Genomic DNA, 16363 nt, shown 5'->3' on the forward strand with positions numbered 1-16363 from the left:
ACTAAAAGTACATTAGTCTCCAAAACACAGTGGAGTTTAAGGAAGAAGCATAACCTGGAAATATGCAAGTGCATCAATAGTGTAGAACATTTGTGTAAATGCACTTAACGACATTCCTGTAGCTGTCACATCCAGTTTGCTCTCCACTGCCCTCCTCGACTGGCTCTGATCATGCTTATTTGTAAGAAATTCAGACAGGCGGAGCAGAGAGAAATGCGGTGGACACAGTGATGCTTCGCTGGCTGATGTACAGCGACAGACTGCAGTAAAAGGGAAACGTTGCGTGTTAGGTGGGTCAGCAGATGCCGAGCTGACAGTCGATGAAATATTTAAGTCAACACAACGCTATCATGGATCTGATGTCTGTAACGTGTAAGTGAAATGCAAAGTAGAGAGTGTGTCAGAGTCCATGTTACTACAAAAGACTTTGTTTCTTTCTAAATATAAATGATGGCATGTAGTATGAGAAATTACATTTAACTATAAATAAAATCCACCTATTTAACAACATATATTAAAATAGCGTAAATTAGCACAATCCTGTATTGAAATTTGTTTTTTCCATGTATTTTTCCTTTTAAAAAGGTATAAAAATGCTGGACAGCCAAAGCATTTGCAAAGTCAAACCAACCTTTTTTCCACCATGTTGGGAGTTTGGGTTTTTTTTGTCCTAAAACTGTAGCTCTTATCAGTCCATGTTTTTGACCACTTTTCTTATTGAACATCTAAAAAGAGAGGTTCAACAAGAAATTATTTGTCCAAAAACTGTATCATAAAGAGCCACATTGCAAGTCATATATATTAGTGATTTAGATCTGTGGGATTTATATAAGAGATACCCAATTTGTCTGGTAAAGATGGCATTCAAGCCCTTTACATTGCTACCATCTACTGGATAATAGCAGCAAATGCATGGTCTATTACCTCTCTTCTCCCCCTCTACAGTATATCTCAGCACCACGCTAACTCAAGACTATATACTGTGCACAAATGTCTACTGATTAAGCAGCTTTACCAAACAGCTAATCTAGTTATCAAAGTTGGGAAATTATTGAATGATGACGCTGTGTGAAAAATGAGAACTTTATTACAACACGCAAACACTTTATACCCAGTCAACTTTCAAAGTCTGTAACTTACACAGTTAAATCTTGAAAACCGGCAGCATTTGGATACAAAGTCAGACCAAAGCATTTTAATTTGTCATAACACACCACATGCCCATTAACACCCATCTGGACACGTCACAAAACATTGAATAGATCTGAGCATGCCAGACTCCTGAAACACCCCGATTACTTTGCATAATAATGTACTGTACAAACTTCTATTGCATATTGACGCACCGTACAAAAACGAACAAACCGCTCAAAGTAACAGGAACAAAATATTAACCACGCAGAGCAGATTTAGTGTGATGCAGTGCAAATGGTAGAATTAGACTAACGACTAATTAGACTAACTGAAGGTGTGTGGCGTTCGAGGCTGGGCCACAGAGATTGTCACCAGTTCGGTTCCCAAATATGTAAAATAATGTGAAGAGCACGTCGGACTCGTCTGTGCTAAGGCATCCATGACATTTTAAAATGGAAAAAGAAGGCAACGAATGAGCCGGGACTTTTGCTGAGCTGCCGTATAAACACAACACCATGAATCGGGTACTTAATGTAGTCAACTCATGGAACATAAAGTGTTGCCTTCGCAGAGTCAAACAAGCTGCGGATGCAAAACCATGCATATACAAAGAATACAGTATAGAACAACAAAGAGGAAGACATGTTGAAGTTGTTAGTGCCTAGTGAACAGGTAGTGTGCTTGGCGTTTCCAATACGTAGACACCCGTTCGAGTCAATAACCTCTTTAGCTGCCTTTATTAAAGTTGTAAAGAGGTCCAAAAGTGTCATTCAATTGGCCAAATGATAAATAAAAATAAATTAAGGCGAGTGGAACAGAACAATAGGAAAACCCAAAAAGGAAAAAAAGAACTCAGTAAATGACCATTTCACTCAAATTGTGTACAAACTATTATGAGAACATGTAATCTGTGTGAAGTTAGCCTTTAACACAACACAAGCTATGCATGAAATTCATCAATCATATGAGTAAAAGCTGTGATCATAACAGCACATAATTAATACAGATTAAAACCCAGAACCTGCATAATTTCCTCACACCTGTTGCTTGAACCCTAAAGAATAATAAGTACTAGAGGCATCTCTCCAAGTGAATACACAGAACCTGAGCCTCCCCATTTGATGTGAACTGGCTCTGAACCCTTTCCAGATGCTGAGTCAGTAGCACATTTAAACTCAGCAGGGATCCAAACAACTGATGTGAAATATTAAATCTAGTCAAACAAAGGCTAGCATGTAATACCATCCACCAAGTTAAAAACAACAACAAAAAAACAAAAAAACAATCTACAATAGTTCATGAACAGTTGATTAAAAATCTCGAGGATCACATGCTTAACAGTTCTGCTGAACTGATGTTGTGCCAGATTTTCTGATCTCCCATTAGCTGGCTTATGAATATATTGTACAAACTTAAAAGTATGACACTCGGTAGCGTAAACAGGGCAAATCAAAACTCAAACACAAAGTGGGGGCAAAAAAAATATAAAGGAATAACATATTCACAATTTCTGACATATTTACAAAAGGAAAAAAAGGACTTTGTAGTAAAATTATACATTTAGGAATAGGCCTGTGGCACACCTGGTTCAAAGTCAACACGATGCACATCATTAGTTCATTAGTTCAGCGTCGCGGCCAGAAACCACCTTGTGTATGAGACCAGATTCAGCACACGCACAAGGCAGCGTTGTGGTGCTGTGAAAGGATGCTGCGTTCCTCAGAGGAGCTTCTTTCTCTGCTTTGAGTTTGAAGGGACTGTTCGTTTTCCGTCTCGCCGTGAGGCGTCTTTGGGGACAAACCTTTGTTGGGGGGCCGGCCGAGCCGACGATGAGGACCTTTGAGTTCTGGGGAGACGTGCGAACAGCGGCGAGACCTTTTTATTGGCGGAGGGGAAGTAGCACAGTCCATCTGCGTGGTCGAGTCTTGCTTTTCAAAAACATTGGCTGAATCGTCTGAAGGGGGCAGCGCGTCCCCGACGGAGTCGATGTCGGGTAAGAGCTGTGTGGTCGCACAGAAAGCGGCTTCGTAAAACCCAAATGCCTGCTCCAGAGTTGTGGAACTTTCTTTGAAAGGCGAGGGAACATTCAGTGGTTCACCACTCCACTGAAATAAAGTGAAAATTAAAAAGTTAGCATTATTATTGAGTGATTAAATAGAATTCCAAAAACTAAGTACTTTTATTTTGAAATCCAAACACAGTTGTCAAGAATAAACAAAACAAACAAAAAATTTGCCATTTAATAACTTACGGCTAAAAATGAGATGGACTCATGGAAGCTATATTATATGAATGGAGACATGGAGACAAACTCAGAGATATAAAAATGAATCTATACTGAGTTTTATGTGTATTGCATGCACATGTGATAAATGTGCAAATGATGCAAACAGTAAATATCGATATATGACTGGCATCTGAAAGAATGATAAAGGTGAGTAAATGCAGTCCTAAAAATCCCCGTTTTCCATCTGTCCGCCTAAATAAACTGGTCATCTTTAACAATCATCATCTTCTCTGGAAGTGTAAATATACTCTCCCAATGCCATCTCACAGCGTTAGATGAGCTGCAGTTCAGAGTATGTGTAAAAGCGCTCATATCATAAACTCAATCATCATCAGGGTTACCGTCTTCTTGACTTTAAGGATGCTAAAGGCACTGGCGTCAATAAACACTGAAAAATTTGACATTTTAAATAAGATCTTTGACAGAAACTTGTAACACAATTCCTAGACTGATGCCAGCTGTTGTGCCAGTGCAACCTGGGAATAATCTGAGAACAGCAGCCGTTTCACCGTCTCCCACCACTGGTGCTCATTTGTCAGTAATGTTCTGGTAAATACCAATGAACAGATTTAAATAAACAAAAGCGCTACATTGGAGGTAATAATACCAGTATTTCAGAACAAATTAGCTTAACTGGTTGTACAGAGATGTAATCATCCTTTGGTCCAAACAGCTGCGTTTTCCTATCAGATTCAGTAAGACCAGCCTGGATCTTGAGAAGGGCAAATCATGGGCTAATCATTTTTGACACATTTTCATTGCTGAGTCAGTCACCTCACTACCACTCCAGGCAAGTCCATCCCTCATGTTCTTCTCCAAATACCTCATCTTCTTCATAAAACATGCCATCCTCATGCTCCGCCTGTTGGGCCCCGAAAACAAAAAGTGATTTGGTAAACCATCGATCTTCTGATGGAAACTGATTGTGTGACCTTTGGCTAATTTCTCTAGGTGTTTACCAATAATCATATTCCAACTGGTGAAAGTATTAAAATGATAATTAAAAAAATGGACTGAAATATATATATATATAGAGGACAATACAGTGAATAGCCAAAGACAAACACACACTGTGAACACACTGGGTATATGCTTTAATGGAAACAGAGCAAAAGGAAAAGGCTAAAGAAAAGCTAGGGCACTGACCTTTGGGACCTCACATGTGTTATAAGTCGTCCCTGGGCCAGGAACGTGGTCAATTCCTGTAGCCATGTCGACAACAATCTCATCTCGATGCATAGGGATAGGTGGGCCACCGCGTTCCTGTAGGGCTAGGACGATCACTGTCGTATTATCTGCACGGAGCATGCGTTCCTTCCAAAACAACAGAGCTGTGCATCCCAGCCGGCGGGCACAAGACATTCCCTTTGGCCCCTTAATAAATTAAGAGATAAAGAGAATCAATGTTTTCAGGTTTCCAGTGATACCACTTTAATTGAAATTGTGTTTACTTGAGGTGAAAGTGTGAAAATCAATTCAAAACTGCCCCACTCTAATAAGTATAGCAGGCATCTACCTTAAGAAACGTTGTAACCGTTTTAAATTCCAAACCACTATACTGCATGTAAACATAACATTAAACATAACGTAAAAATATTAAAATGGTACTATTACGTACCACCATTTTGTCGTGACTATAACACATATTAACAGCATTCTTGGGTGGCATCATGTTCCACAGTCCATCACTGCCGAGAATAATGTAGCGATGTCGTTTGGGGTCAAGGGTCATCACGGTGGTATCAGGCTCAGGAGAAACCACAAACTCTCCACTGTAGAAATCATAGCTCCAGAGGTCACCTGTCAACACACAAGAAATTATAATTAGTGGGAATAGATTAAAAAAAAAAAAAAAGGCCATTACTCACATCGTGCACTTACATTTAAACATCTCATAAATAAAGAGTTAAATTTCTCACCAAGGGATCGGGCTACGGCCAGGAAAGGGATCTGGTCAATGACTGTACTCCTCCTCACAGGGCCATTGTGGGTCAGCCTGGGCCTCTTCCACACAACACGGTTCACCCCAGATTTTTTCATTACACTACAAAAATAAAACAAAGAAACGCTTCAATACAAGATTTTGCTCAAAATCATTGTTATTAATGACACCCGCACGCATCAAGTGAACTGCAGTCATCATTCTACTGCTTGCAGTTAATTGCAGCTTGTGTTCACACAGTAATGATAGATATAATCCTGCACAATGCCAGTTAGGCTGATTTGGGCATGATCAAAAAAAACAAAACACATCTAGTTAGTTCCAAGTTGCTGGCCAAACACCCTCTGACTATTACTGTAGATAGCTATAGATACACCCATCGTCCACTATGTTGGGAACACCTGTTCAGCTGAGTGTTAATGCAAATATCTAATCAGTCAGTCACATAGTACAAATGCAATATGTTTAAGGCATGTAGACATGCTCAACACGAACTGTTGAATTTCAAACCAAGCTTCAGAATGGGGAAGAAAGGTGATTTAAGTAACTCTGAACGTGGCAGGGGTTCTGAGTATTTCGGGAACTGATGATCTACTAGGATCACACACACAACTATCTCTAGGGTTTATACAGAGGTTCCTCCCCAAAAAAGAAGAAAAAAAATCCAGCAAGCTGCAGTTCACTGGGTCAAAATGCCTTGTTGGTGTCAAAAAAAAGGGCCAAACTGTGTCAAACTAATAGGAAGACAACACTAACTCAGATAACCACTGGTTATAACGAAGGTAGAAAAAGATGATGCAGAAGAGCAGTTCTAAATCGACCACACACTGAACTCTGAAGTAGATGGGCTACAGCAGCACAAGACCACACCCAGTGACAGTCCTGTGAGCTAAGAAGCCTCAGGAAACTGAGGCTACAGTTCACTGGGCTCAGCAAAACTGAACAAGAAAAGATTGGAAGAGCCTTGATTTCTCCTGCAACCCATGGATGTTAGGGTCAGAATCTGATGTAAACAACACTAAACCATGGTTTTATCCTGCCTTGTATCAGTGATTCAGGCTGCTGGTGGTGCAATAGTGTGTGGGGGAAGTTTTTGTGGTACACTTTGCGCCCTTTAGTGCCAAGTGAGCATCATTTAAACACCACAGGCAACCTGAATACCGTTGATGAACATGTCCATCCCTTTAGAACAATGTATCTAGATGCTTATGGCTGAACTTGTGATGCTCATCTTGTAAACAAGGACCGAAATGTCTGAGGAATGTTTGGTTGCTGAATCTATACCATGAAGACTTTTTAGTTCTGATGGTGAAAGTGGCTCCAGTCCACTACCAACTAGGTGTACCTAATAGAATGTCTGATTAGTGTAGTCAGTATTATGAGAACTGCCAGCTAAAGTTAGAAAAATTGATTTGAGAAATCCCAAGCTGATGTATCAGTTCAGTCTCAAGAGTTTGGACGAAATAGCCATACCCATTTGGTCTGAAGGGTTACAATAATGTATGTATGTATGTATGTATGTATCTTTATTTATTTCAGACATAATAAAACAAACAAACAAAAAAAACCCAATATATACTCGTCTACATGTATTTTCATTTACGGATACGAATATATGTGTAGATATACACACACACACGTATTTGTACAGACAAACAAGAAAGAAATATAATAACACTATAATAACACAATAACACTGTTTATCGTCTGGTTAATGCAAAGTAATATTATCTAATATGCAACCAATGCAAATTGCTCAATAGCTGAAGCAGCAGCTAGCTAGCCTTAGCAGGGTTTCTAAAGTTCCCAATTGAAAAATGCTAAATGGATTCTATTTTATGCTGGGACCAAGCACACTTGGCTATGTTTATTTCATGATTAACGGACTCCTTTTCTGCATTATCATTAGCCAGTTTAGGAACAAGCACAATCAAGACAGCTTTTGAACTTCCACTGAGAAGCCAACCAGCCAACATGTGGCTTAAAGGTATAAGACGCCACCCACTGAGACATTAAAATATTTTCAGACATTGGTAACAAAAGGTGTTTAATACATGGACAAGTTATCCAAAAGACATTTAAGCTTGACAGAAGATCAGCAATGCTGGAACTGAACAAATGCCTGGATTTGAATGGTAAATGGGCTGGTTCTTATATAGTGCTTTTCTACTGTAGCAGACGGGGATAGAACCACTAACCGTCTGATTAGTAGGTGACCTGCTCTACCTCCTGAGCGAGAGCCACCTTACATTTATTATTTGGCTATCTGACAGAGCCTCTAACTCTGTAGTCTTGACAAGTTCCTCACAGAAGAAGTTCTCTGAGGTTCTGTTCATGACTCACCTGCCACCAAGTCGTTCAATCCTTTCCTTCTCTTTAGGAAGTTCAGGTTTATGGTCTTGTGTTACTTCAAGTGCCTGGAGCGTGATGTCAGAGTCATTTTCTTTCACTCCAACCACTACAGCTGAATCCCCTACATGGGCAACATACATGTGAACCCCACGGATGACAATGACACTAGCTGTGGTGCCCGATGTACTGGGCAGCCCGGTAATAGTCTTTGGCCACTCAGCTGTAAGGGGAAAAGAAAAGTCAAATGTAAGTCAGCTTTCTGAGACCACTTAGCAAAAAATCTAGACAAGCGTACCAATATAACAAGAAATGTTACATTAATAGGTAAGCAGAAGTTACATTAACATTATGAATATGATACTTAGAAACTTACTCCAGACCTATGAAGCATAGAATTATAACGAATGCAAGGATTAACAGTGGATTTCTGTTTGTGTGTTAAATCTATGCCTTAGATAAGTTGTAAATAAAAACCTTAAGCTGATGTAGGTTATGCGGTTGGCTCTACAGAGATTCACAAGTCTGAATGAAGCTTCAGTGAGTTAAAAAGCTGATCCAATAAAGGTGTTAGCACAATCAGAACTAAAGGGAAGTGGTTTTAAATGGTTTTAATTGAGTTCATTGAGTCCCATTATCAATGTTGGTATATGTTTTGTTTGTTTCCCCTAAAGTTGCACTGGAAAATAATGATGTTAAACTCTTCCCAATGGAGCTGCTCCCTGCGTAAGTCGCACGCAAGAGTATTTTTTTTCTTTTTGTTAATATTGTATGATAATAAAAACAGATGCATTGACTGTAAAACAACAAACAAACAGAAAAATACAGGCCTGCTTTTTCCCTGCATCGAAAAACAAAAAAAGAAACTGAATTAGAAATCTAGGCAGAATCACAGTTGGAAAGCTCATATCTAAAACAGCCTACTACATAAAAAGAAAAATTACAAGGTCAGCTTGCATAAGAATGAGAGGCATATGTTCACTTTTGAACCCCGAAATAAAATTTTATAAAAACCTCTACGCTGCCTTATAACCTTTAGGGAAACCACAGGAAACTGTGGATTTTGCATCTTCGTGACCTCTTCTTACAGCACCTACAGGAGGAAATGAAGATCGTGTGTTTGTGTGTGTGAGAGAGAGTGTGTGACTGTGTTTTAAGGGCGGGGGGGGCACACAGCTGAAAACTGTTTTTTCACTTTGAAAAAAAAATCCAGTCCCATAAAGCTCATCTTACCATATATACTTTAAAACCCGCAGTCCCATGCTATTTGGGAAAGACTGAACATTGACTCGTGGTTAATTGCATTTCATTCCATTTATCAAAAATAATGAAACTATGAATATTATCTCTGAAAAATTATCTCTAAAACAGTATTTTCCCTGCGTTTTAACCATTAATTTCTTTGGCGACCGGGCTCAGGGGGTTGGGAAGCGCATCTGTAACCGGAAGGTCGCCGGTTCGATCCCCGGGCTCTCTGTCTTGGTCGTTGTGTCCTTGGGCAAGACACTTTACCCTCCCGCCTACTGGTGTTGGCCAGAGGGGCGATATGGCAGCCTCGCTTCTGTCAGTCGGCCCCAGGGCAGCTGTGGCTACAACTGTAGCTTGCCTCCACCAGTGTGTGAATGTGAGAGTGAATGAATAGTGGCATTGTAAAGCGCTTTGGGTGCCTTGAAAAGCGCTATATAAATCCAATCCATTAATGTCTTTGCATCCTATCATATCAACATCATATTGTGACAGCCTCGAAGGCTGAGTCGAGGTCAGATGACAGCTCGCTGTTAATTGTAACGGGATTGGCCGTCGGGGGAGCCACCAGCAACCAGCTGAGTGGGATGCTGCCTCACGCGACAGCATTTTGCCATCTAAGATGCCGATACTCGTAATTGTTAGATTTTATGCCCGTCGTGCTGCAATAAAGATCACCAGCGAAAAAATATGAGGGAATAAAGTGCAAGTTAGATAACTTGGATGACTCACGTAGCTCTTTCCACATTGCGTGGTGGCAAGCGATGAAGCCTTTCCGTAGAGCGGCACACACTTCACTGTGATCCTTCGACCAAAACCCCCGTTGCCTTTTCAGCAGACCCCACAGATTCTCCCTGGCGAAATGCGCTGCTTCTCGGCCCCCGTGGCCATCGAAGACGGCGAAAAACGCCACGGACCTTCGAGTATCAACTAGATTTTCCGCGTCTTTTTGGTCTGATGTTGGTGCACTGATGTTGTCGCTATTCCCGTCTGATAAACTCTCTGTCCACGCTGCAGTAGCTGGACTCGACTCGGCGGAAACCTCGTGTCCGTGGGTCTCACTCTGAGTCTGTTTGATAGCTTCACTTTCCGCTTTCCCCGGTCCCCCGTGTCTCTGAGAATTTGGATAATCTTCGGCTGGCGTCGGCGTCGGCTCGTACTCGAGTCTTATCTCGACAACATCCTCCATGTATTTTCTCCCTCCTTGCTCGGAAAATGCACTCATACGGAATATCATTGCGTCGTCCATGACTGTGAACTCCGTGTGGCACGTACCTAAGCAATAAAAGGCTGCATGTAGTTGCTAACTGCAGCTCCAAGCTAAAATTTTAAACCGATTTTGCCGCGATTGTGTAGCCGAAGGCTTCCTGCCTTTTTTGTTTATCTTCTCAGCTACGTCCCGCTGTACGTAATGACGTCGCTTTACTCGCTCTCTCTCCCTCTCTCTCTTTAAATGCATCAACTCAGACACTTCGCATAGCACTCCCGCCTGTCGTGCTGCCTTCATGGCAGCTCGAAAACCTCGCAACGACAAGCTCATGTTATATTATACCTGAAACATTTGCTTTGGTATTATAGTGGTAACAATAAATAATTTTCAAAAGCCGACTCTTTATTTGGCTGTAGCAAATCACCCTAAGATGGCAAAAAGTAGACTCATTAAACATTATTTATTAATAACCGGACTATCAGTGACTATGTGTTCAGAAGCTTCAGTTTCTATAAATTGGGAAAATACATTTAAACATAACTGGAAGTTATGCAAGGTTTTGGTCTCAGTTATCAAAAACCGATCTGAAATAAAGCCAAAAAACCTTGTGCTTTTCAAGGTAAAGGTTTCCAATTCACAAAAAAATTACTTACTAAAATAACTGTGTCCCACTCAAACTAGTTAAGTATTAACTGCACGTAATTTGATGGTGGCTGTAACAAAAGCTTATAGTACTAGAGATACTCTACAAAAAAAAAATAAAGAAATAGAAAAAAAAATAGTTTTGTCTCCCTCCATGGTTCTACCCCGCTTTGCTTCCTGTTAAAAAGGAGTTTTTCCTTTCCACTGTCACCAAGTTCTTGTTCATAGGGGTTCATCTGACTGTTGGGTTGTTCTCACTATTACTGTAGGCTGTACTGTCTTTATCTTACAGTATAAAGCACCTTTAGCTGACTGTTCTAGTGATTTGGAAATCTATTGAAAACTGAAAATATATTGGAAACTGAATTTAACTGTGTTTTTATTGATTGATTTAGTTATTTTCCCTTCATACTCAATTACCTCAAATTACACAAATTTATCATGACTAAGCTAGCAGTTGTTCCAGTATCCTAGCATTGTGTATAACTTGTGCTATGAGAAACAATGGTTGTGCTCACACAAAGCTACAACTGCTGGACAGAAATCTCCAACACATTCCAGATAGTGTGGCGTGTGCGCTGGTCTTGTTAACTCTATAAGCTTTTTTTCATTGCTTGGGTAATGAAAACATTAATGTAAAAACCAAATGTGGAGATGCTTCTTACAGAGAGCTTATTACTGCGAGTGTTTGTCGATAGTATTATAATTTTGGTCATAGTAGACATTTACTGGCATAATGCTCGTTTCTTGCGTAGCACTTAGTCTTTCCTGGCAATGGAGATTGATCATGTTGTAAAATAAAACCACAGATTTCATTAAAACACACCACATGAAATAATGTAAAAAGTTTAGGACTTCTTACTCCAAAGCAGTGGTCTCTTTATGAGCACTTCGAGTAGTGTTACAGTAATGCCAGGTGGAGGCAGTGTTAATCCAGCCAAATAAACTATCTTTTTTTTTTTTTTAACCTTTTCTCTCATATTCAAAGATTTCAAAGCATATAATGTATACTTTCATTTAATATAAGAAAAGAAAATATTTGATCTTATGTGTCATGGTAGGACTATCATGGTTTTGTTGTTCTTCATATAAAAGGTGCTTCCACATTCCCTGTCTTGCTACAAGTAAACCAGATACACAGTTATTTATGATTTGGTAATCTCATCATTGACTCTGGCTGTAGTGCATGTTTAATGTGAATGTCTAAGCAAACATTCAAGTTTGAGGTCACAGGTGCTACTGTGCATGCATGCAGCAGTTTTGCAGCAAGCATGGAGAAGCAAACAATAGATTGGCTTTGTGGCTTCCTGGAGCCTGAGAGATGTGCCAGATGTTTTACTCTTATCCCACCTCACAGGCCTTTTTTCTTTTGGAATATTGACATTTTAAAATATTGGTTTAATTTGTGATATGATCACGGAGAAATATTTGATATAAACACGGAAGGAAAATAAAATCTTGCATTCAAACATGTCTTACTGCAATCTAACAAGGCACTGAAACATAGACTATATGCATTTTCAACAAGTGCTTAGATGTGAGCTTTGTGGTGGATGTTTGCGCTTTAGGGGGAAATCTTTATGTCTCTTTTTAATGTGGGTATGTATTCCTGTCCACATGTGTGTGTCTGTGCATGCGAAAGAGGGAGAAGGGGAAAGAGAGGATCCAGGTTTAAGTGGAGAAAAAGGAATTTCCCACATTATGCTTTCTCTCAGTCTCTTCTGCTGCTTTATCCCTTAATACCTAAAGCTTTGACCTTGACTTAAACCCAGAAAACCCCAGGTTTTAGTATGCACCCTACTTTCTTTCTTTCTTTCATTCTTTCTTTCTTTCTTTCTTTCTTTCTTTCTTTCTTTCTTTCTTTCTTTCTTTCTTTCTTTCTTTCTTTCTTTCTTTCTTTCTTTCTTTCTTTCTTTCTTTCTTTCTTTCTTTCTTTCTTTCTTTCTTTCTTTCTTCCCTTCCTCCCTTCCTTCCTTGTTTATGCCCATTAATAGTCCAGCCCTCAGAGAGGTCCTGTCTGCGTACAGACCACTATTACAGATGAAGAGGCAAAGTGATTTCCATGTAAATGGTGTCAGAATGTCATTTTCAAGTGAAGCTGCTGAGAAAATGAATTCCTGAAGACGAGAGAGATTACCAAGGGGCAATGACACCTGGATTGCATTCTCACAGATTCCCTGTGCAGCTCTTGTATAATAGTCCATCCATAAAAATAGCTTCTTCTTTTTTTTCTTTTGGTTTTCGCACAGAGTAGATACTAAAGTGTCAGTCAGGCCAACCAAAGAGGGTAAAAGAAAAAGGACTCAAATATTACCATATAAATGTATGCTAATATAGTCATTTGTCATTATTTGATATGAGCAAATCACAGTTAAACTGAATGTGAAAGTATGTGAGCAATCTTACTGAAGAAATGTATTTACACATCACTTTGTAGTATAAGTACAAGTTGTCCAAGGTAAGTAAATAGATAATGTAGAAATCACTAGACCTTAAATGTATGCTTTGTCTATCTGACACGTTCACAACGAAGAAAAAAAAAACTCAGGAAAGACAAAACAATTAAGAATGAAAGATGCCAAAAAGGCTAGGACCAAACATCAACATGTTTCTCAAGCCCTTCAGGAGAAAGCCTGTTGCCAAATTTCACAAACGTTGATATAGTTCTTCATCATTGCTGTGTGACTAACCTCATGGAACTCGATACTGAGAATTTAAATGAATTTGAGATTCTAGGAGGTTTCGCTTCTGCTGTGAGAAATATGCGGTGGCGCATTTCATCTCTGTCTGCAAATGCAAATGAAATGCACTACCACACAGCTAATGCGGATACAAATTTCATTAGCATTCCCATTAGCTGTTTCCTTCATTTAGTAATAGCTTTAAATAAATAACTTAGATCGAACAAAATGCAAGTCTTACTGATCATAGAGGATATCATTCACAACATAGTGCTTTTTCTGGAATAATGCACCTTTTTCTCTTCAAAGTAATTTGTGCAGCTATTGCTGTTTTCACAGAAGAACTCCAGAAAACTTGCTTTATCATTACCACAAAATACTGCATTATATAAATACCTCTCACATAGGTATGAACAACTGGACATCGCACAGACTTTGTACCATAAAGCTGTTGGGTTAACAATGATTTAATATCTGATCTGAGTGCATTGAACATTTGCATCGGCACACGCAGCTCTGTCAAGTAACGGCTAGAAGTTTACGATAATGAGTGATATCAAAAACAATAACAAGAATGATAGATATTATAAAGGTGACGAGGAGCTCAAACACCAGATTGTGTTCATTTTTATCAGCCGAACACTTAATAGACATAAACAGGGGTGTGGCAGTCATTTGCATTCATCAAAATACAAATATTTTGCTCTATGATCAGCTTCTCCACACGGTCTGTCTTTTGTTGATTCCACCTCGTGTTCAAACTGCAAGCAGCCTGGTCATTCTAATCACCGAAGCAGCATTCCTGCCAGATACAGCCATGTTTCCTTTTGATTATCTTTCCACTGTCACACTCACAGGTCTGCTCCTGTTAGATCGATGACCGTGATATTGACTTGAGGTTAATTCAAAGCTGCACTGCTGAGTTAGATGAAGGATTTCGATAAAAGTGCTGATGATAAGAGTGCAGTTGAAACGAAAAAGGCTTTGGGTCACATGCCCTGACATTCCTTCATTGCAGCATCAGACTATTTACGGTTCCCCATCTTTTTTTGTAAGAGCACTTAAAAGCTGTTATTATATGTGGTGTGTACTTGAATCTACAGTGCATTGCACAGGTTGGCTTAATCCTGCTGATTTACTGTTGCTGAATCCTGTATGACACATAGCTGTTCAATAATCCTGCGGATCAATTTCTTTTGTTAAACAACATCATTGCACACAAGAAGATGCATTTATCAGTCGACATTGCCCTCATTAAAATAACATAAAGCCAGTTGCTGCTGCTGCACAGGTGACGTGTTTCTGAAAAATGAAAATCACACAGAAGTGTATGGTGGGAGACAATAGAAAAGGGCAGAGCTTAATAGTCATGCGAATCAGGTGGCCTCAAAACCTCTAAAATTTCTATAGGTGAGAATGTGTTTGTCTTTGTTATCTCTATGATGAATTGGGTATTTTCCTGCTTTGTGACCTATGCATCTTCAGGTTCGAACCAACCCCCTCAATGTGTATAGCTGAATAGAAATGAGAAAGAAGAAAAAAGCATTTCAATTTCACTCACTGCGAGCACCGGCAAGAGACGCAGGCTGGTTTTGCTGCAGGTAAACGTGGATACCCTGTGGGATACTTTTTGCAGATTGTGAGCCACAAAGCACGGCTGTTTCTCCACATTGCAACAACACACCATGGTTCTTTGCAGGTATCTTGAACTCTGCATCTTTATCGAACAGGTATACACAAATGCACTTGTTTCCAAATTGTGCCAAATCATCCAAGATGATAGAGCTTTCTGCTATACATAAACAGTTGCGATATAATAGTTTTTGTAAGAAATGAGAGGGTGGTGTTGAGCACAGATGCAGTAAAATTAATAAAATGCACATTCATTTAGAGTTGAGTGCAAAATAAAGCACTGGTATTTCCGAATACAAGAATATATTTCCTTCTCTTTTTAATAATCCCAGAAAATAAGACCAAAAATATTATTTTATTTTAGCTGAACAGTTTCTAATGTCCTTGAATGTGTGGGGTGTTAGTCCTCATCTGTAAGAATAAACTGTTAGAGTGTAGCCTTAGGACCCTGAGGATATTGGACCTAGGTTGCTGCAGAGGTAGGTCTGTGATTTGTATTCACCCCATCTGATAGCGTCTCCTAGATCACAGATGGATTATTTAGGCTCTTCCTTCAGCATAGGCTCCCTCTTTTAACCCCCACCACCACCTTTTTTTATTTATTTTTTTACACAGGTCTAAAATGAACCCTCTTTTTCTTTTTCTTTCTGCTTTCATTGTGGGCTACTTGCATGCCTCAACAACACACAGTGGCAGAGACTTGGCTTCACTGGGAAAAATGAACCAGTAATACTTGAGGAATAACCTGGAGGGGTAAGTTGTAAAGTTGTACTCATTCATATTACTCATTGCTTAGTAATTTTGCTGCTGTTAGTGCAGTTTTTTGGCATAGGTGGCTTCAAAGGCAACTGAATGCTTTTTCAATTAATTTAGACTTACACGCGCAGACAGTCCACGTGCTGTAGTGCTGAAAGTTGTTCATGTAGGCAGTAATGCTATAGCGTACCTGTAAACCTTAACCTTTTTTTCATTCTTTAAATGTGTTCTGATTATTAGTAAATCATCATTGAATGATTCTACAATTTGCAATCTACTTAGTGTTCAAATGTTAAATAATAGCTCAATCATAATTTTTCACCTTTGTTATTAGGTCTTAGATAATAAAATGCTAGTCTATACTGTAATCCTAGTGGATTTGAATGATGTCAGACCAAAAATAACCCATGCAAATTTTAAAAAGACATAACAGCCCTTTAAGAGAACCCCTTTGATTTCTAAAAATCCGTTGGTGGTTCTAGATG

The 16363-nt window shown here is 39.4% G+C and overlaps 2 protein-coding genes across 5 annotated transcripts in view; one reads left to right on the plus strand and one right to left on the minus strand.

The window, feature by feature from the left end:
• Window positions 1-1069: 1069 nt before the first annotated feature.
• On the minus strand, window positions 1070-10372 carry ppm1db (protein phosphatase, Mg2+/Mn2+ dependent, 1Db). Its single transcript, XM_026182668.1, has 6 exons — window positions 9690-10372; window positions 7707-7935; window positions 5341-5465; window positions 5040-5221; window positions 4568-4795; window positions 1070-3239 (listed from the first exon to the last, which is right to left on the minus strand). Exons 1-6 carry the CDS (start codon window positions 10204-10206, stop codon window positions 2802-2804), a joined length of 1719 nt encoding a protein of 572 aa, XP_026038453.1. The 5' UTR covers window positions 10207-10372; the 3' UTR covers window positions 1070-2801.
• Window positions 10373-15647: 5275 nt separating this feature from the next.
• Window positions 15648-16363, plus strand: part of LOC113030239 (roundabout homolog 1-like) — a 95216-nt gene continuing 94500 nt past the window's right edge. For all 4 annotated transcript variants that reach the window (XM_026181473.1, XM_026181475.1, XM_026181474.1 and 1 more), the window contains exon 1: window positions 15648-15875. The gene's annotated coding sequence lies outside the window, so the exon portion shown is untranslated. The remainder of the gene's footprint in view (window positions 15876-16363) is intronic.

Source organism: Astatotilapia calliptera, chromosome 10, assembly GCF_900246225.1.
Source record: "Astatotilapia calliptera chromosome 10, fAstCal1.2, whole genome shotgun sequence".
NCBI lineage: Eukaryota > Metazoa > Chordata > Actinopteri > Cichliformes > Cichlidae > Astatotilapia > Astatotilapia calliptera.

Bases quoted from the DNA above. Each gene is read 5' to 3' on its own strand.
- ppm1db (XM_026182668.1), bottom strand. From the start codon at position 10,206: ATGGACGACGCAATGATATTCCGTATGAGTGCATTTTCCGAGCAAGGA. The intron at 7,936-9,689 runs GTGAGTCATCCA...TTCCCCTTACAG, and splicing joins CGCAATGTGGAAAGAGCTAC to CTGAGTGGCCAAAGACTATT. The intron at 4,796-5,039 runs GTACGTAATAGT...TAATTTATTAAG, and splicing joins ATAGTCACGACAAAATGGTG to GGGCCAAAGGGAATGTCTTG.